This window comes from Labrus bergylta, chromosome 1 (genome assembly GCF_963930695.1).
Source record: "Labrus bergylta chromosome 1, fLabBer1.1, whole genome shotgun sequence".
NCBI lineage: Eukaryota > Metazoa > Chordata > Actinopteri > Labriformes > Labridae > Labrus > Labrus bergylta.
The window spans coordinates 6,982,072-7,002,614 of NC_089195.1; the positions used below are offsets into that span (position 1 = coordinate 6,982,072).

The following is a 20,543-nucleotide window of genomic DNA, read 5'->3' on the forward strand; positions in this document are numbered from 1 at the left end:
CTGGTCTAAACTCAGGACCCACCAACACCTCCTAAATGAAAAATCACGGAACAAATTCCAGAAAATTTCAACCATTTCAACCAAATGTATTAAATAAATAAAAGAAAAATGCTGTTAGGAGAAAAGTAACTAAACACTATAGTATGTCAACATCACAAAACAAAGTAGTCAACAGGTTTGTCTTGATAAGTAGAGTATTTCATTCATTCGTTCAAGCACTTTCCTGCGCACACACACTTAGATTTTTGCTCTTCCTTTTTGTCCTCGATGTAAGAAAACCTATTAGTGGTGTCATATTTCTCCATGTTAACTGGCAGCATAAGAACAAACCTTATTCTTCGTCTAATTCTTTTCTTGTCTTTTGATGTCCTTCAAAATAAAATAGGAGCATAGACTTTTTAGCACAGCTGTCCCTGACACACATCAACAAGCCCCGAAAAAACACTTTGGACAATGCTCTCATTATTGAGCATACACGCACACACACACGTTTAAGTTGCAGTTGCAGTGCATCTGTAGCACATTAGAGGGCGCTGCTGTATAATTTAGAGTTGTAAGTAATATCAACATTTCTGTTTTTCTTGCTGTTTCCGTATTACTAGAGTTTCATTTCATGAAAACAGTGACAAACATCTGTATTTATCACTGAAATGTAATATATTCATTTTTCAAGGTTGGATTTTGGGATTTTAGATTATCATACAAGTAGGTTTTACACGAATGTAAGATGGTCAAAGTTTTCAATTCTTAGCTTGTTTTTGATACCACATGTCTTAAAACAGTCTCTGTTATTGTAATGATCTATGGAATCAAGAATAATTTTTCTTTTTTTTAAGATATATTTTTGGGCTTTGTATGTCTTTATAGGAGAGTGGATGGAGACAGAGATCAGGGAGAGACAGAGTGGGGGAATGACATGTGAGAAAGTAGCCACAGGTCGGACTTGAACCCAGGCTGCCTGTTTTGAGGACTACAGCCTCTGGATATGTGGCACGCAAACTAATCATTAGGCTACTTGCGCCCCTGTAATGAAGCTTTAAACAGAGAACAAATACAGATCTTCAGTAATATTTGTAATATTAAACCAATAATTTATTCGGACAAAAATATAAGGAATTATAATAATACGTCATCTCTGTGATCTGCTGTATGGGAGCATGCCAGTCAATGCCTTAACATTTCTTTGTTTAAGCAGGAGAAAACTCTTTGCGATAAAAGATGTATTTTTCAAGATTGTCCTGGCCAAGAAGGACATCAGCACAGTTAAAGTTTTTGAAAATAAAAGCTTTCAAAATGAGGCAACCAGTCTCTTTTTGGACTCCAAAGCAAGGCATGCTTTGATTCTAATAAAAAAAAATCTATTTTAACCTTCATATCTTCTTCTGAATAAGAGGTCGAAAACATAATCATTCTTTGATTAAAGAGCCCATGATATCGGTAGTTAGATATAGACCTAATCAGTGAAACCTGGAAAGTTAAGATTGAAGTCTCTGTGACTTAATGCCCCCAAAAAACAAACGACATGAGGTGAATTATGTAACATTAACAAACAACAGTGTGCTGCTAGCAGGTAGAAGAATCCTTTTTCATAGTTGGTAAAATATCAGCAGTCTGTTTTTTCAACAATATCAGAGGGTACTCAGTATCTAAAATGGAGAGGGTTAGGGTTAGGGGTTAGAAATTGTAGTTACAAACAAAAACTTTATGTGACTCAGCAGGCAGGGATCTAAACCTGACATCAGGATATATAATGTGAGTATGTTTGAAAAGATAGACTTCACTTTAGTGTGCAGAAATGATACCTCATTTCAAAGCAAATGCAGCTTGGTGCTTGTAGTGGAATAATATCCTGCACAGTACAAACATCTTAGAAAAGAACTTTGAATTCCCAAAACAGTGCTACATAAAAATCAAAAGTGTGCACACTGATTGAGAATAAACCATCATCTTCTCTTGTTGGTCACAAGTGTAGAGGATCTTGTGCTGACTGAATATTTCAGAACATGTTGGATGTGTAAGACTGACTAAGCAGCATCATTCTCACTAAGGAGAAGCTGAACCTGTGTACTGGCTGGCTTCTCTGATGATTATTTGAACTGCTTACTGTTGTTTATTTACCCACAGCCATTATTTTACTCATATTGGCTGTTTGCTGATGATACAGATACATCCACATGTTGTCTCCTCAGAGCTGCAGAGACCATAACGTCTCTTCTGTATTGGAACAAACATGTCGAGACTATACTTATTGTGAAGGCCCAGGCTACTGTGGATATAACATTCATTTCAAATCTTTGCCTCACATCTGCCGACCACAGTTTAATGTGAGAGTATTTCTTTGTTAATTGTCTCAGGAGAATAGTTTGCAATTATCTAATTTGAGGATTTAATTATAAAAATAATTAAAAGTACATTTAGTAAATCATTTTTTATTCTTTTTAGTGGTATCATGTTTTGTGCTAATATGACTTGTAGGGATTTTCTTCTCCACATGAAGGTCTTGTGAATTGATGCATGTTAGACAAAAGCATCTGCTCTGTCCTTCCCAAAAATCAATTCAGAAGCGTCCCCCCCCCCCATCCCCGCTACAGAAAGCTATTATGGCCCCCAGGAATATGGGGGTCCAACCCCCCCCCCCCGGAGATGTCAACATCTCGTCCCTCCCTTTGTTGCTGATTATCGCCAGAATGAGTCACTCAATTCAGCTGCAGACGGGTGCTGCCTGTGGCCAATTTGTTTTCCATCACTTGTGAAGGGCGGCTGGTTAAATGAACCCCTCATACAGAGTCTGCAGGGAGGAAACAAAGTGAGGCCATGAGCAATAATCACTCATGTATAATGGTAAATAAAAAGCTGGTTTAAACTGTGCCCTCCAGCTGCGGCTCCTCATACTGCAAACACTTCATCAAACCAAAAGAGTCTTTTTAATTCTACATCACCTAAGGATATCTTGAACTGATTTCTTTTACTGAATTGAGATGTACAACTTCTGGAATAGAACCTTGAAGTCATCCTGTAACAGGTCATTTTGAAGGTACTTCAAAGTCTATCCAGGACTGAAACCTGTGATTAATTCATAATTGAATAACTTGCATATCTTTCACAAAGAAGACATTCATCTTTTACTCCATACTAAATGCCAGAAATGGTAACAAAGTAACGGTTTCAGAAAGGCCAAAGTAACAGAGACTCTTCATTCACTATCATACTAGACAAAGGAAAGCAGCAAATCCTCACAATTACGAGGCTGAAACAAACATTCTTCTTCGAGGTTTCAAAATTGTCAAGGAGATATTCAGCATGATCTTCAAAGGCCAGTTTAAAAAAAATAGATTTCTTAGCAAACGAAAAAGTTTTTCTTGCAGCCTTAGAGCTTTCAAAAATTTTCCCCACAGATAGCTTTGGTGGAAGATTCTGGGTTGCTTTTGCCTCCACCACATCCCTGATGATTCACACTCCTCTTTGCCTCTCATCCATGGTAATATGGCAATCGCAAAAAGCCTAAACCGGCATTTCTTTGGAGATTAAAAATCTCAGCCGGGCTCCGTTTGAATGTCAGAGCTTTGCCAGTGATTCATAATAGACTTCTGAGTAAGCTCTCTGGCAGCTTATGGCATTCCAGTTGTGCCAGTCGCACAAGAACCCCCCCCACACACCCCACACCCCCTCCTTAACCAAACCAAGTTCCTGCAGCCTCGGTGCGCTGTCTTGGCACTGATCCGTGGCAAAATAATATTATCATTTTTCACACACAGTAGAACTCCCTCAATGCTTCTTTTATTCCACTTTTCTTCACAAATCCTCCCTCCTTTTTCTGGCCTCACATTTTTCACCAGCACTTCCCCTAGAAGCTTCAGGGTGATCACGATTTCATCTCCTTCCTCCCTCCCTCCCTTCCTTCCTCTCTCTCCCCCTTTTTCTTCCTCTTTTTTTTTTTTTACTCAAAAATGATGCAGCCTTGGGTTCTTTTCTCTCCCCCCTAAGGGAGGAGAGGAGAGCGCATGTGGGAGCGAGAGAGATAGACAGAAATAGGGAGAGGGTGGAAGAGAGGGAGAAAAAGGCTGCCGTCACTTGAGGTGCCGGCTCCCGCTTCTGCTGTCACTGAATTGATGTGAGTTCACTCCGGGTGCTGCCGCTACTGCGTTTGTGTGTGTGTGTGTGTGTGTGTGTGTGTGTGTGTGTATATGTGTGTACATGTATGTGTGTGAGGGGAGGGGGTGTGAGCGTGTGGGAGGAGTCTCTGTGCTGTTATTTGTAAAGGCTTTTGATGGATGATTGCTCTGTGTGTGTGTGAGATAGAGGGAGTGAGGGAGTCCCCCCCTTTCTTTTTTTTTTCTAGTGGCTCACTGTTCAGTGCACAATGACTCAATGAAAAGTGGAGGGGAGAGGCAAACACACTGTACGGCTGATGGCGAGAGAGAGAGAGAGAGAGAGGGAGACACACACACAGGAGAGTAGAATAAGAGAAGCCAATTGGAGTGAGCTCTAAAGCTGGGGACAAGAAGAAGAAGAGGATATACTTGTCTTTTTCCTTCTCTTTTTTCTCTCAAAGGCCACTCTGGGATCAAGTGGCAGCCGATCATTTTGTAGGGAACTTCACCTGGCTTTGCCACTGTCTGTCTCAGCCTTTAAAGAATTCTAACTATTGCACTTGAAGCATTTTGTCCACTTTTCCAAGAGGTTTAAGTGGTGGTCAGTCTTGGGACTGAAAGAGAAGAAAGGTGATAGGATCTGTCAGCTGGTTTCTGCAGTGCAGCAGGAAAGAAGGATGCCTGCTGGGAGAAGCAGGGATGGAGCCGGGTCAGGAGTCTCCGGGATGGTCACATCCCCAGGTTGGTCTCCTCGCTCCGGGCTGCGGATGCTGCTGATCTGGGTCGTGCTGGTGCTGGTGGCAGGTCCATGCCGTGTGGAGGCGTGCCCCTCCCCCTGCAGCTGCCTGGGGAACACGGTGGACTGTCACGGCCTGGGGATCCACTCCGTACCCAAAAACATCCCCAGAGGGACTGAGAGGCTGTGAGTAATCATACATCTACCACATGTGTATTCAGATGCTCCTATACTTGTGAGGACCGTAGAATAAGAGATGCGTAGATGAGGGGAATCCTTCAGTGTGACGGCATGTTGCTGCTCCACACTTAAAGGAGCGCAGAGCTTTTTTAAAATCTTTGCTCAAAACTAGATCATAGGTCCTCACAAGTATATCAAACATGCATATGCAACGGATGTGTGTCAAACTTAAGCGAAAGCATGGGATATTTGTATCTGCATTTGTAAGCCAAACTGCTCTCGAGTGATCAGTTTGATTCGTGACTCACCCTCTGTGCTGTTATTTCACACTGTAGTATTTGTGTGTGCGCACACTTTTGTGTAAATCCAGATTTGTTGCAGTGTTCCCTCTGTAATGCTCCTTCCACCTCTTCCTTACAGTCGTCTGTTTAACATCATATCACACACACTTAAATTGTCATCTTAACTCCCATTAAGCTGGTCTGCAGCGTTACTGCTCTCTCCTGCATATTTTCCTCATTACTTTACCTGTTTCATGAACTGTTTAAACTCCTAATCATCCTCTCTTCCCTTTTTATTTCTACTCTTTTTATTTCTTCCCTGTATGTCGTTTCAGCTTTTACTTAATAAGTACATGAGTGGAATGAAAAATGACAACATCATCTCATAGTTTGAAGCTATGTTGTTTTATTTTAAGCTCTTAAGAGACTGCTGATAAATGTCATGACACAAGTTGACAGATTCTTATAATTCATATTTGTATCTACACTCACACTCCAGAGACTGTCAAATGACTAAAGACACGAGCAGTCAATTACTGCTGAGTTAAGATGTCTTGTTTAACAGTGTTGCAGCATTTAAACAGTAGAACATGTCTAACTATTCAAACAGATGAAAATGTCATACTGTGTCTGTCAGGCATACAGATTATTTCATTCTGCAGTGAGTTGCTGTAAATAGAAGTTTCTCTCACTTCGTCATGTCAGCCCTTATGGTCACCTCTTTTATTCCTTACTTTTGAGCTCTAAGCCTTTATTTGGATAGGAAAGTGTATAGAGTAGGAAATGAGGGAGAGAGAGAGTGTGGAATGACATGCAGGAAAGGAGCTGTAGGTCGGCCTCAAATCTGCTTGGGAGAGTGTAGCCTCCATTCATGGGGCAAGACCTATATCCGCTAGGCCACCTGAGTCATTTTTGCAACGACACCATGCTCATTTCAGATAGCCGATTGTTGTTATGTTGCCTATATGGCAACATTTCCGCTGAAAATATAACTTTTAGATATAATTTTGCATACATTTTGCTCAGATAAAACTCTAAAAAGGTATTCAGAAGATTACTTTCTTAAACAAATCCATTTTCACGTTGTCAACCAGTTCTCATCCAGTTTAATATCTGCTTAGGAGTGATGCTTTGCTAAATGTACTGCAGACAATAAACTATGGAGTCAATATTCTATCACATCAACAAACTACCTGAAGACACCATGTCTGTGGCTCCATTTAGTGCTTTGTGCTATGTAAAGTTTGTATATATTGACAGTATCAGACTACAGATACATTGACACAGATACGTCTGTGATAGGCTCGTATCAGCTAGTATATCAGGCAACCAGCGTTGATGGGTCTCTTACCTCTACTGTTGCTGGTTGAAATGTTTAGCTGTGATTTTTCGTCCTGTTTTTGACCTTTTTGCCAAAATTTTACAAACAAATATGAAAACTGCAACCAAAATTTGAACCAAGGACTTGAAAAAAAATAAACTTTTTGGCCATTTTCCATCAGAAACTCTGATCCCATAAATCTGAAGATGAATACGTATTGAAGTTTTCAGGGTGGACTGTGTTGTATATAAATAAGGCAACACTTAACATGTTGTGCCTCACTGTTATGTGCTGAGTAAGTTATGTTTATACTGTATGTGGCTCTCAGTACAGGGTGAACATGTATTGGTTTGTATATTGTGTGTGTTTATTTCAGGTTCTAGAGTGCCTGTGTTTGAATAATTGATGATTGTCAGGGGTGCCAGCAGAGATACATTATCCTGCCTGCTCTCTGGTTTACTGTAGCGTGGAGGATGCTTTTTCCCCCTCTGAGCTTGATAGCTTTATGATCGGGGACTATAGGGCTCGGGCCCCCAGGTCAATGGGAAATGGCCCGGAAAAAACTCTGAGCCTGCAGACCCACTCGGTCATTTTTCTCTTATATTGCTGAGATGGTAACTGTTCCTCTGCAGAGTAATAATAATCAACAGAGAGGGGAACTGAAGAAAAAAAAATACTTAAGCATTTATCGTGTCATCTGCAAAGTCTATGGATACGATGTCATTTAGTGAGGCAGTCGCATGTTTATGTTGTGAAACATAAAATACATTTAAAACAATTTACCCCAATATCCTCCTCCTCATACTTCCAGACCGCACTGTGCTGGATCAAAACATTAGCATGCAAAATGTAATGTTTGGTCCAGCCATCTGTCACAGTTTAAAGGTCATTACAATGACAGAAAAGGATTGGTGTCTGATGATTTGTCATCAAGTCATGGCAGATATAAAAGGCACCATGATCAAAAAAACAGAAAGACAAATCCACTTGAAGGACATGCAGCACAATTTGTTATAGCCGGACATTCACAATTTTGAACAATGGATCACAAGATAAGTTGGTGATTTTTGCCTATTGTGAGAATGTGTTACTTCAGCGGTTTTCTATTAAACAGAGAAAATAAGTCCAATAGCCCAGTCCCGTTTTCTATAATAAACAAATCTGCAAATAAAAACGCTTTTTGAGTTAGAGTCTTTTTCAAAAGTAAAATAATGAGTCCATAGTGTCTTCATCTCAGCTGTGCATTTATGCTGTACTTCTTAATATGAAAATAGTACATACCTAACAGACAAAACACTTTATTTTCATGTGTATGTTCAAATATCAAATGTTCAGACTCAGAAACATCATAAACATGGTAGCTTATTTTTAGAAACAAGCTAAGCTGCTTTTTATAGAAGACTGTATTGTTATGAGAAACTGTATATTACCTCTGGTTATTGTTCTTTGAGTCTGATCATGTTCTAGTCTTGATTTGTATGGGTTTCTTCTTAGAACAATGCTACAACTTCTCACACATTGAGATGAAAATAGTGCCAATAGTTGCCCACTTGAATGTGATGTGCACTTCACTCTTCTATTATTTGATACTTTGAGTCAAACTGGCAGGGTGAATAAAAACAAACATATATTGATACTTGGAACCAGCGATTTGATGATTGTATCCCCTATGTCAGGATGATGATATATTGCTGTATCAATACATTGTCACACTCCCAAGCCTCTAGTCCTCTTAACAATCCCTGGCAGTTCTCAAAAAGACTACTTCAAGCCCTTTTAATGTAAACTTATTTTAAAATGTGTAACAGGGACAGTTTTTCAATTACTGCCTGTTGTGTTGGGATGGTGACATTCATTTCAGCAAAGTTTTCTGAAAAAAATCCCATGTTTCTTTTTGTGACCAGAGAAATGACCAGTGAGGGTTAACTGTGCACATGTAAACATAGCCATTATAACCAGCTAGTATTCCTTTTAACCTTTTGACCTCTGACAGTTTCCTCCTCTGAGAGCTGCAGCAGCCATTCGCCCTGCAGACTCAGACTCCTGTAGTGGAGGAAGAACTCATTAAACAGCTATTTGTTAAAGGGCTTGTCTCCCAATTAGCATGTAAAGTGATCTGAGTGTGTGTGTGTGTGTGTGTGTGTGTGTGTGTGTGTGTGTGTGTGTGTGTGTGTCAGCTGGACAGTTAGCCACTGGGGGAGAGTCCAGTGTGTGTGTTAGAGAGACAGACTTTGTGTACGGTATTCCCTGGGAGACGGGCGATAATAAGAGGGTCATTTATCAAGGTGACTCCACCAGTCAAACCAAACCCCCCACTCCGCTGTTGGATCGTCATGGTAACATTGAAAAAATGGATGCCCCTCTGGGCCCTGACGATCTTTGGTTATCTGAGCAGAGAAAAGTGTGTGAAAATGAGACACAGAATATCTGAGAGGACGTGTGAAGCTAAATGTATGGCCAGGTTTCAACACTTAAATAAACGAAGGAAATGAACATTTAAAAAGATATTGTTGTAAATATGCATACAATTCAGATATTTCCTCTTGGTCATACTATTTTGCTGTGAAATCAGACAGATTTGTCAGCTTTACTCTCCAATTCTCTGTTTCTTGACCAACTAACTACCACGATCAAGAAACACTAGAAAAAAAGTTTTTACTCTCACTAAGAAGACACTCTAAGTTAGCACTGGCCAAGTTGAGTATTTCTGACAATGTCCAATAATTCATTAGCTACAATACTTCTGTTAATACTTGGAAATGATTAAAACACATTATAAACTGGATTTGTGTTGATACACAGCTGTATCTCAAACTTCTTATGACAAGGCGTTCCTATCACATGAGCTTATAAGTGAGGTCCTTCTGTTATGAGAACAGCCCAGAATACATTTAAAGTCATTCGAACATGACTTGTTTGCCTAATGTTTATGCAGGACATTTTCCTGTTGAGGATAATAAAATACATTTTCAGAGTTTTAAGTTACAGTTTCATGTGACAAGGTTAAGCAGGTTCTCCTCAGACCCCACTTTACAACATAACAAAGAATCAAGTTTGTCATTTAGTAACTACATTGACAAGACTGAAAGCTTTAAAAAAAATACTTCAGATTGATTCTACGGAATACTTTTATCTAAAACAGTGTACATCGATTGTTCAGTAGTGATTGTCAAAAGGAATTCAAAGAGTAAATCCTCAGTTCATGTGTATGAACTTTTCTCAGCTGTCTCTCTGTTTGTCTGAACCTAAAAGAACCCAGTGAACTCTGTCAACGTGTGCACATTAAGGAGGGAATGTTAGAAAGTTAAGGCCTGATTTAAAAATAGAGGGCAAAACCTAGTGAGGGCAGAGCACATATTCTTGTGTATGTGTGTGTAGGTGTGTAGGTGTGTGTGGGTGTGTGTAGTGTGGCATTAGTGCAGACTTCCTGGATACCCACAACACAAACATAAACAAATGAAACCAGCGAGACTACCCAGAGCAATCTGTCGTACATCTAATAATATAAAAAAATCAGACTGTGTGTCTGTTTATTTCTGTTTCTGGATGTATCATTATATAAATTGGGCATGATTCATTGAGAAAAATATTCATCTTGCTGGGCACGCAAGTGTGTCTGCCAGTATGTGTAGCTGCCAGTGAGGCATCTAATTGAGTGTGAGGAGGATTAGCTTTAGCACAGACACAGCACGCAAAGAGAAGGAAACAGAGCTGCCATACACACGCTTGGAAACTCAACAAAAAAAATAAAAAAATAAAACAATTTAGTGTGTAAGACTGAAAAATGAACTTTTGAAAACACAATAACATGTTACACTTAAAGTTGAATTTCTCATAGTTTGAGTAACACACCTATAAAAAGTTGTTTGTCAGTCGATTTGCTCTTCCATGAATTGGAATTCGAGAGAGAATCGAGAAAATAAGAGAAAAGTATCACAGACGAGGAGACACAGTTGTGTCAGCTGTAGGAAGTAAGTACCATCTACCTGTGTCACCACCTACCATAGTGTAATCTAACATATTCCTGCCAATAAACCGATTCTCCGTTGCTGCATGTAAGTAAGTCAGTACATTTTATTTATATAGCACTTTTCACAGACATTAGCCACAAAGTGCTTTAAAAAGGCATAAAATACAATAAACAGTGGTCATAATGGTGTAGTTAGAATTACTGTAATAGGAATAATACCAACAAGAGCACACAAGAAAAACAGTGAAAATAATGTGAACAGGGACAAGGCCATTGGTCCAATTAAATGGTCTAATCAAGTTATAACCGTAGCTTGACTGAACAGTGCATGTAAACGTCCAAGCCCAGACGTCCTCTACTGTGTGCTGGTCAATGTCAACTTTAGATGTTTAGAGTTAATAGAAAATGTCCAGATTAACCTCATAAAGAGATATCTGCATATAATGCTAGATAAATTCATGAGGTTAAGTAATATACTACATGCTTCCTGAGATCTAATGGGTTCTGAGATTGTATTTCGGCCAGTTTGTACTGCCTCTTTACTTCCCATGAGGCCTGTTCTCCTGCATGAAACTAAATCCTGCTCAAAATAATCACTCAAAACTACTTCAGTTACAAACATAATATGAATGGAAATCATGTATTTCAATTTTCCACTTTTCCCTTGTCTACCAATTTGTCATACATGAGTCTTCTGTTTAAACTATTAGCTGAATGCTGTTACAGCGAAGACATGCTAATGTAGTAGTTCAGTGATTATAGCAGCAAAACAATTTATCATTCAAATGCTTGTTTTGATATGGTTGCAGTAAATCAAAACCAAACCTCTCTCTCTCTCTCTCTCTCTCTCTCTCACCAAACCACAGACTGACTCACTTTGTCCCTGAGTCTCATTATGAATGATTGCCACATCAGCAGGTCTCTTCCTCCAGCCATCTCTAATAATCATCTCTCCATTTACTCTGCAGCCCCCTCAGCGGGAAAGATGATGTTAGTGAAGTCTCATTACACTCCGATGTGTCTCTGTGTGTGTGTAGTTGTTAATATTAGTCACATCCATCAAGCTGCTTCTGAGAGAACGATCAGAAGAGGAGAGTGAGCAGGAGAAAGGAGGAGAGGGTGAAGAAGAGGTAGATATATGAAAGGCTTTCAGGGGAAGAGGAGAGGAGGAGAAAGACAAAAGAAGGAGGAGAACCAGAGGAAGGATAACAATGAAATATTTGTCATAAAGTCACTAAGATGAAGAGAGGTGACCGCAGGGATTTTTTAGCAAGATTTACTTAATGTAAAAAGTTCCATGGACTCAGTATCTTTTCTTTCTCTGTTTGCAAAATGACTGTTCAGGGCAGCAGAATATTTGCTGCCACTCAGGTATTTAAGAGAGAGTTTCCTTGGTGTTTGTTTGTTTGGAGCAGTTACCATGGACTTTGTAGATGTCTTTCCTTAATTTGGTTTGTTTGACTTGGTAAAAAAAAAAAAAAGAAGTCATGTTAATGCTCGCTTGCACTAAAGATCGACAGAGGCAATGTGATTAGGATCATGTATCATTGAGCACACAAACTCACTCAGATAGTTTTAGGAAGCCTCAGACTTCACAATGAGCTCGTCACCTGTTACATTTCACCACCCATGGCAAAGCAATACAAGCTACAGATGTGTGTGTTGGTCTTGACATTTGGTGTGGTTTGTCACATTGTTGGCATGTTTTTTTTCTTGATGCAGCAGTAAGTGATTGCTCAAGGATGAATTCCAATATGTTTCACCTGCTGTGTAAAGACTGGTTCACAGCATACCATACACCAAAAACACACTAATCTGATTGTTAAGAGACTAAATGTTTCCCATTTGATAAATTGCCTTTGCGTGATTTTAAATGTCAATCTAAAAGAAAAAAAACAGTTGTAAAGTTGTTGCAGCAAGTACGATGTATCTACAGTTGGTGGCGCAGATTCAGTAAAGGTGTAAAATTGCTGTGGCTGTTGCTTTTCGTTTAAATGGCCTCTGAGCTTGGTGTTAGGTGTTTTGTTTCAGTGCACTAGATAGTAATTGACATCTGGTATTTAGTGGTTAGAGCTCATGATAGAGGTGGACAATATGACCTTGGCTTCATATCACTTTTTTGTGTGCTTTTTGCGGTAATGGTATTACAGTATTAAAATAGATTGGGGGCATTTAAATGCATGATTATGCATATATGGTTTCCTCTTTTCCCTCTCAGAAAAAGCCTGCAACGTGATACTCAACTCACTCCTGAGCACGACAAGAGAGAAAGATGTTTTTCTAAGTCACCATGTCTTTCAGTTCTCAGTATGTTGTAGCTTCTATCTTAATCTGTGTGGCTGCACGTTGTGTTTCTCTCCTGCAGAGTTGTGTTGACATACTGCCCAGAACAACACATTTCCTGATATGGCTCTTTCAAAATAGAAAAGTTTCTAAAGAATTGCCGGACATCAAAAAATATGTTTAACATGAAATTGACATTTTCGCTATAGAGGAGCTACACATTACAGCCGCTCCTTTGACCACGTGTCACAGCCAGAGCCAGCTTCTTTTAGCATCTTTGACTTAAGACGAGCGACTCATCAGATAATACATACCTTCAGCAGGTAGACCTGTTGTAATGGGGATGAAAATATGTCCCTTTCCCATGGCCAGGTTAAAGTTTGACACAGACAGAAAGAGAAATGCTGCAAGCGAGCAAGCACACTCACTTTATGTCAGAGAGGGGAGAGAGAGCACGTTTACATGATTGTTGTGACAATAATAATCTTCATTAGCCCTTTCCATCGTGCAGTTTCACAACAGTGCGCTATTAGACGTCATTAGGCCTTAAGACATTCATATTGATGAATATATTCTAAACTGGTAATGACAGTTTGTAAAAATCCATGTCATGGCAGAATGTAATACGAGTACTGGTATTGATACCAGTTTACTGCCCTCAACTATGCTACAATGACCATAAATGGTAAAACAATCTGAGGTCAAACAGAAATTCCATCATTTGAGCAGTGTCCAAACTCTTTGTTTGTTACACAAAGCTGTGACGTTGTTGAGGTTCTTTCCCTGGAACCAGGCAGCCTGGACTTCAACAAATCAAATAAACTATTTCACTGAAAAGAATTGCCTTTTCCAACTTAGCTCAGATCAAATAAATAATCAGATGAAAGCTTCATTGCTGTGTACTAAACAGTTGAAGTATATATGTGTGTGCTTTCTTTGTTATTGATTAGACTTCTGAGACTTTATTGTTGCTCTGTTTCTTGCTCAATATTGCTCATTGTGGTTGTATGAGGTCTTTGTTTATAGTTCATGCATACTCACTGGTCCCTGCATTGATCGCATATGCACCATTGATTTGCAGATTAAATTAAACCACTTGGATGACATTTGTGTCCTTCAATGTATTCATGTAATAATGTACTTTAAGGGCAGCTGCGGATCTTGTGTTGGCATTTAGTATCTTAAAGCCATGCAGGTTTTCTTTTACTGCTTTGATGTTAGTGTTAAATTCAAGTGTGGATAGTGTTTAGATTTGATTTACCAATTGATTGAATGATTTGTTCCATAAATGTGGAAGTCTGGATGTTTAACTTCAGCCTGGAGAAAGGTCTGAAAATCTGTGTTTCAGGCATTCAGGGGCTGCGAGCCAAGCTGCTGCTGACTTGAGCTCAGCATGTTTATCTGATTACTTAAGACCCAGATGTGTGAGTAGGATGACTGAAATGTTTTGTTTTATAAATAATATTGTTTAAACAACCAGTGGTGGCAATAAAATTGATTTAAGAGTTTGGTGTGGCACTTCATTGGAAAATGTAATCTTGATTTTTAACAGTCAAACTGTATTCAAATGAAAATATCCTGAGTTGTGTTTCAGACAGACATGTGTGAGTGTTCTGGAGTTTGAAAGTGAATTCTGATAGTGGGACATGTTTTTGTTCATGCTCAGAAAGTACTGAGGTTTGATGCTGCTCTGCTACAGGATCAATACTTCGTCTTCTCACTGTACATTTATTTTTTTCTACATCCTTCCTCTCAAAGCCACACCACCGTATCTCATCATCGTCCATCGCCCGCTCCCGCTCTGCCTGAACGTCAGATCTAACAGTGGAGAGCTGAGCTGAGCGGATCAACTGCCTCACTGCCCACTCAGGCTGCAATTGTGTGTGTATGTGTGTGTGAGACGCGTTCTGCTTTAATGAGCTATTGTTTGCCAGAGTCGCCACTCGAGGGGAGTCTGTCGCTCTGCTGACCCCTGACCCCGCCATGCGGCACAAAACTCAATTAAGCACGCCTCATCAGGGCTGTTTGTGTGTTCCCTGGTGTCTCTGTCCTCCTCCTCACACAACAAAGATAAATCTATCGAGTGGTTAGCAATTAGTGGCTTATATATTCAGACTTGGTGTGTTTTTTAATCATCTGAACCTGTTTTTATAGTGTCGGACAATTTGGTCGTCGCAGGCATTACATTATTTTCCCTCGTAATGCTGGTTTGGACCGCGCAGTCTAACTGTCAGGGTGATTTCACACACATCCAGGGAGTGATTCTGGACCCCCCGCCATGACCCGTCTCCATCCGTCCTCCATCCCTCCCTCTGTCCAAGCCAACCCCTTGCTTCTGCTCTCCCCCATCCCTAAGAACTATACCTCCCTCTCCATCTTCAAACTGTAAAGCCTCCAAAAGTCTTGTTTACTTCCAACAATTGTCTCACTGTCGAGCATTTTTTTTCAAAAGTTGTAGTCTTAATTCAAGTGGAACAATCTGCTTTTACACACACAGAATGAGATGTATTTGTGATGACTGCGGCTCATCGATCACGGCTGAACAGGCTGCAAATTGGTCCATTCCAGTCACCAGCTGGTCAATCAGTGCACCTCTAATGGGAATTACTACTCATTTTTGTGGACTGAATGGAAGAAGTAACATTCTGTCGTGTGCCGCTTAGTAGTGGGCTACTCCATTGTCTGTTTAAGGTTGCCCATGGTGTAGAAAATAAGCCCATTCTTCTTTGATTTATTATCCTAATTAGTTTAATCGTCTCAAACTCTAGTTTAAACTCTTCTTCAATACAGCTTGATGTTGATTTTATAAAATTTGATCCTCTTTAGAATAGAACAGATGATAAAGCAGGACTCGTTTCAGGCCATGGCTAACTAGTGATTGACAACTTAAAAACTGAACTGCAATCCAAACAATGATTTTTTCAATGTTATGTTGTTCCAAAAGACCATCAGAAGAGTGGGTTGTTCCATTTTTAGTATGTACGATTTGTTTAAAGCCTTTTTTAAGATAGCAAAAAATGACATTGCAAGTATATGAAAGTTACAGAGAACAGCAAATGCAGCTTGCTGACCTTCAATTCGTGTTAGACAGACAGTTTGGAAAAATAACTGTTGAAAGTTGTTTCTGATTCAGCTTTGCTGTTCTCATTTTCTATTGTTGACATGCATTTTGCCTCTTGTTTTTCTTTGCAGTGGTGTTTCTTTGCGTTTCCATGGATAAAGTGTAGATCCGGTTCACACACCCAAACCTCAACATCCACTATTTTTCCCTCTCTGTGACTATCTTTCAGTCTTTCTTTCCCTCTTTTGCTCAGGATAGGACAAGGTCACTCTCTGCTCCACCCTTTACAGTAGTCCAGGAACATGACACTTGACACTTGACACACCACACACACACACACACACACACACACACACACACACACACACACACACACACACACACACACACACACAGGTACGCACACAGGGTTCAGTTTCAGTCTCCTTGCACAAAGCCTCGTGGGAAGAGTGACATCATCCCCTCTCTTTCTTCGCAGATGTCCATCAAGGTAGACAATGAGGTCATAGGGTTAAACCTGACTGTGCCAGATAGTTGCCTGCTCTGGTACAATATCAAATAACACACACTAACAAAAGCTAATACCTGAAGTCTGTGTACAAAGATACCTGCAAAAACTGCTGGAAATTACAATATAGTGAACCCTTAAAGAGAGCATTTAAAAAAAAAAATGAAATATGTCTTGAGGACAAACATGAGGCTCCCGTCAAACAGCAACTGTTTCATCTCAGCAGGAATGTCATACTGTTTGTCTGACCAAATGTCTAAACAATTTCTTTGGTTTTTCTTGTAACTTCAAACTGACGATAGTGAATTCAAAGTTAGAAAAAGACAGGTCGTCCTCAAAGTGAACTCCCACTGAAAAGACTTTCACAGTGGGGAATCAGGGAATATAACTTCAGAGAACAAGAATAATGTAGTGTATTGTAGAAGGATCTTTTTTACAGGCGAAATACATAGAGGTCCTTGTCTTGGCATTATCCAACTTTTTGTACAGAAATCAAATTAAATAACTTCACTTTAAAGAGAGTCCTGGTTGTCAAATTGGTTATTGGATGGTTCAAATATTAGCAGATGTCAGTGGAGCTTCATCTTCTGCACATCAAACACTAATCAAGGCTTTTGGGCTGTAGACTATGGACCTAAAGTGCCAGCTTCATCTTGAAAGTGGATTTATGTCAGAATTCTTCATTGAGGATCAACATTGTGGAATAATTATCCCACAAATATATTTTGTGTTTTAGAAGTTTAACTCTGTACAAGTTCTACTGAGTATTGAAGTTTTGTATTTTATGATTAGAAAGATTGTTCCTTCTGTGAGGTTAAAAAACAATGTAATTTAATAGATTCATCGACATCCTCCTGCAGTAAAACGCATGCAGGATGCTTGCAAGTTTGTCAGCAGCATCCTTTATTGTTACGTTTGTGTTTCTTTTGTACTTTTTGGGGTGATAGCTTTTCAAATAGAATTTTTCTGAAATGTCACGATATTCCCATGTTTATTTTGTGTCTGTATTCTTTCAAAGTTTTGTGTTAATGTGAGCAACCTGAGACTATTTATGTGTTTTTTTTAACACGCACATAAGTATGTATTTAAATAATGTTCTAGTCCATGTTGTCTTGCACATCTCTCAGGTACTCAATGTTTGAATGCATTCATGTTCCCCACTGTCCTCAATTTAGTTTCCTGTTTTTTAATCTGCTGTTGTCTTCTTTTGTTTTACAGTGATCTGAATGGAAACAATCTGACAGTGATCAGCAAGACCGACTTCTCTGGTCTCAAACACCTCAGAGTCCTGTAAGTCATAGCCCGTTTAATTTTTCGGCACATTCTGGTCTCAAGGCAGTTTGTGACTTAGTTACAAAAGTAATGCATAGCATGGGCACAAACTCCCTTTTTTCTGTGTTGATCAGCACAAATGACATGGCAATGTAATTAAAAAAACAAGTATAGTGTACACAAACACATATTTTGAAATGATGATAGTGTAAAATATAGAGCCTGAATGTCCACTGTCAGTGGAGACAGACTGGTCGAACAACAAAAGACTTGCACGAAGGAAACATGTAGCCATGTAATGCAGGAAACCGTTGACTGTATAGAAAGACGGATGACACATCTCAAACTCTGCCTGTTGTTCAGTGAAGCCCAAATACCTCTGTGCTGGCACCAAATTTACAAATTTGTAGTCAGAGTGTGTGCAGTAGAGATCAGCTGTAGTATTGACATCATACTACTGGTGCTAACTAAAACACACATTAGAAATACAGACAAAATCTCAAAAATCCCTCAAGTTGGTATACAGTACATCAAAACAACTGCTCTGACAATGACAGCTGTCAGTCATAGCATTATATCACTAATTATAGCATCAAAGTTCTTATTAAAACTGAACATCTCTGAAAATAAACAGTCAAGCGTATATCAACATAAAAACCAATTATAATGACAGACCCATTGTTTGAAAAAAAATTCTTTGGCATGTATTCTGACTTATCTCATCTGTTAACATGGAGGAGGCGGGCTTTATGATCTATACTACAGAGAGTCAGTCGGGAGAGCTCTAACTATCTGCAACATTTAGTTATGGCTTTGTTATAGATATCTTTACTTTGGGTAGGTTTAGGCACCACATTTACTTCTTTAGGTTTCCAAAAAAAGATTTAACCTAAAGCTAAAATAATACTTTTTAATAAATAATACTGTATTGATTGTTGGTTTCACACAGGACACAAAAAGGTTATCTGTGCGCGGTCCACAGAGCGAAAGTACGAAATGTACAGAATAGTCGTCCACGTTTTCTCAGTTAGACATACAACCAGTTTTCCACTTGCTAACCTGTTTGTGGATCGTTTGGTATATGTGACGTAATCTGTCAACTGGAAGGTCCAATAGTAACGAGCTGAAGGTGGCATATCGCTACCTACCTACCTGCCCATAAATCATGCTTGTATACTGGGACAAGTACAGTAGTCCAACAAAATGGCCTAATCTAGCTGTTAATGTAGCTCAACTTAAAAGTAAAAAAGTAAAATATGCCCCCTTGTGCATGAATCCTTGTATTTGAAAAAGCTCAACTTTTCCCATGACGGCCAGTAGACTGGGTTTTTTAGTTACATATGCCTTTAGTTTGTACAATTTTGCTAATTTAATTTTAGAAACATATCTTCTAGGACAGCTGTAAATTGGTCCAATATATTTGTGAGTTACTAGTTTTCCTTTCTGTTTTCTTGAGTTCAAACAGATGCATTTGTGGTTGTAAAGAGTCCTGAACTCATCGTACAGCTGCAAGGCTTTGTTTTCTGAACAACAGCTTGTTATGTATGCAGAGATTCTTTCCCACATTTCTTTGTTAGTTTCAGTCTGGTAGGAATGTGGGGATCTTTCCTGTGGTTCCATCAAAAAAACCCAAGGGAACAGAAGGATGCTTTAGCTTAGCAGCGACACATGAGCCACCCAGAGGTGCTTGTTGGGTGTCTGTGTCACTCACATTTACGACAGGAAGGAGGTTTATCCGTGACCTTTTAGCCCCAAAACATAGTGCCCTGTGGGAGAGGCTGATCTGATGGAGGTTTCCAGTGTTAACCTGAGGTCTTAGACTGTGTGAGTATCACTGATGGACATGAGGTGTGAATGGGATGACATGCCAGGAGACTAATGACATCTCCAGAGGCACACTCAAAACAGATTAGCAGCCTGCTGGGAGCCCAGGGCTCGTTTCTGTCAGGAGGGGATTGAGTGTTACACCAATGGTTTATGATGCAGAAGTCTGCAGAGTGTATTAATCAAACGTACCGACTGAAGCAGTAACTGCGGGAAAAAATGCGTGCTGAGGCTTTGTTTTTCCAATTTGATTAATGACAGGATGAAAAACATTACATGCAGTCTTTTGTTGTGGTTTGTGCAGACACTCACTTTAATAAATCATCAGTCAGAGATTCTCCAATTTACTTCTAATGTCTCCATAAAATAATTAAATGTTCTGTTTTTTTCCCTAATTCACCTGATGACAAATTGATGCCACCTGCTTGCCGATACTAGATTCATATACTTATGACATCGCTGTTTATTGCTAGTATGTGCTGATATTTTCCAGATTAACAGTTAAGGCATAAATAATGTTTTCATGAAATCAATGATATTTTTTAAAATCTTTTTTATTTTTTTTGATGGGGAAAATAAAGCTATGAGGACCTATTTACTACATTTCCATTTGCATTGCTTGAACACCATTTACAAATAAGTCTCTGAATAAATAGTGACACAGCTTTAATTGCAGTTATGCCTAACGTGTGTTTTAAAGTAAAACAAATAGTCAGGGTTGTACCTCAGAATTTCTTAGTTGAATCAGATTTACTCTTAATTAAAGGCATTTAACTTTAAGTTCTGTATGTTTTGATTTCACGCTGTATATACATTTCTGTCATATCAGCCTGAGTCAGAATACTTTCCAGCTAATGTCTTATTTTATAGTAGATGTCTGGATCTTAAATGATCACAAAAAATAAGCTGATGGAGAAACCCTGATTTTTAATTTAGTGTTATTACTGTTTGAACGGCCTGGTTACATTTGTTTTGGAGAGGATGTGGATAATTCTTCTGTTAGTACATAGATGAAT

At 39.2% G+C, this 20,543-nt stretch overlaps 1 protein-coding gene across 1 annotated transcript in view; it reads left to right on the top strand.

The window, feature by feature from the left end:
• The first annotated feature begins 4,027 nt into the window (after nucleotides 1-4,027).
• Nucleotides 4,028-20,543, top strand: part of slit1b (slit homolog 1b (Drosophila)) — a 74,255-nt gene continuing 57,739 nt past the window's right edge. Inside the window, exons 1-2 of the mRNA XM_020639640.3 lie at nucleotides 4,028-5,013; nucleotides 17,650-17,721. Coding sequence (XP_020495296.2) covers nucleotides 4,769-5,013; nucleotides 17,650-17,721 — 317 coding nt within the window. The 5' untranslated portion in view covers nucleotides 4,028-4,768. The remainder of the gene's footprint in view (nucleotides 5,014-17,649; nucleotides 17,722-20,543) is intronic.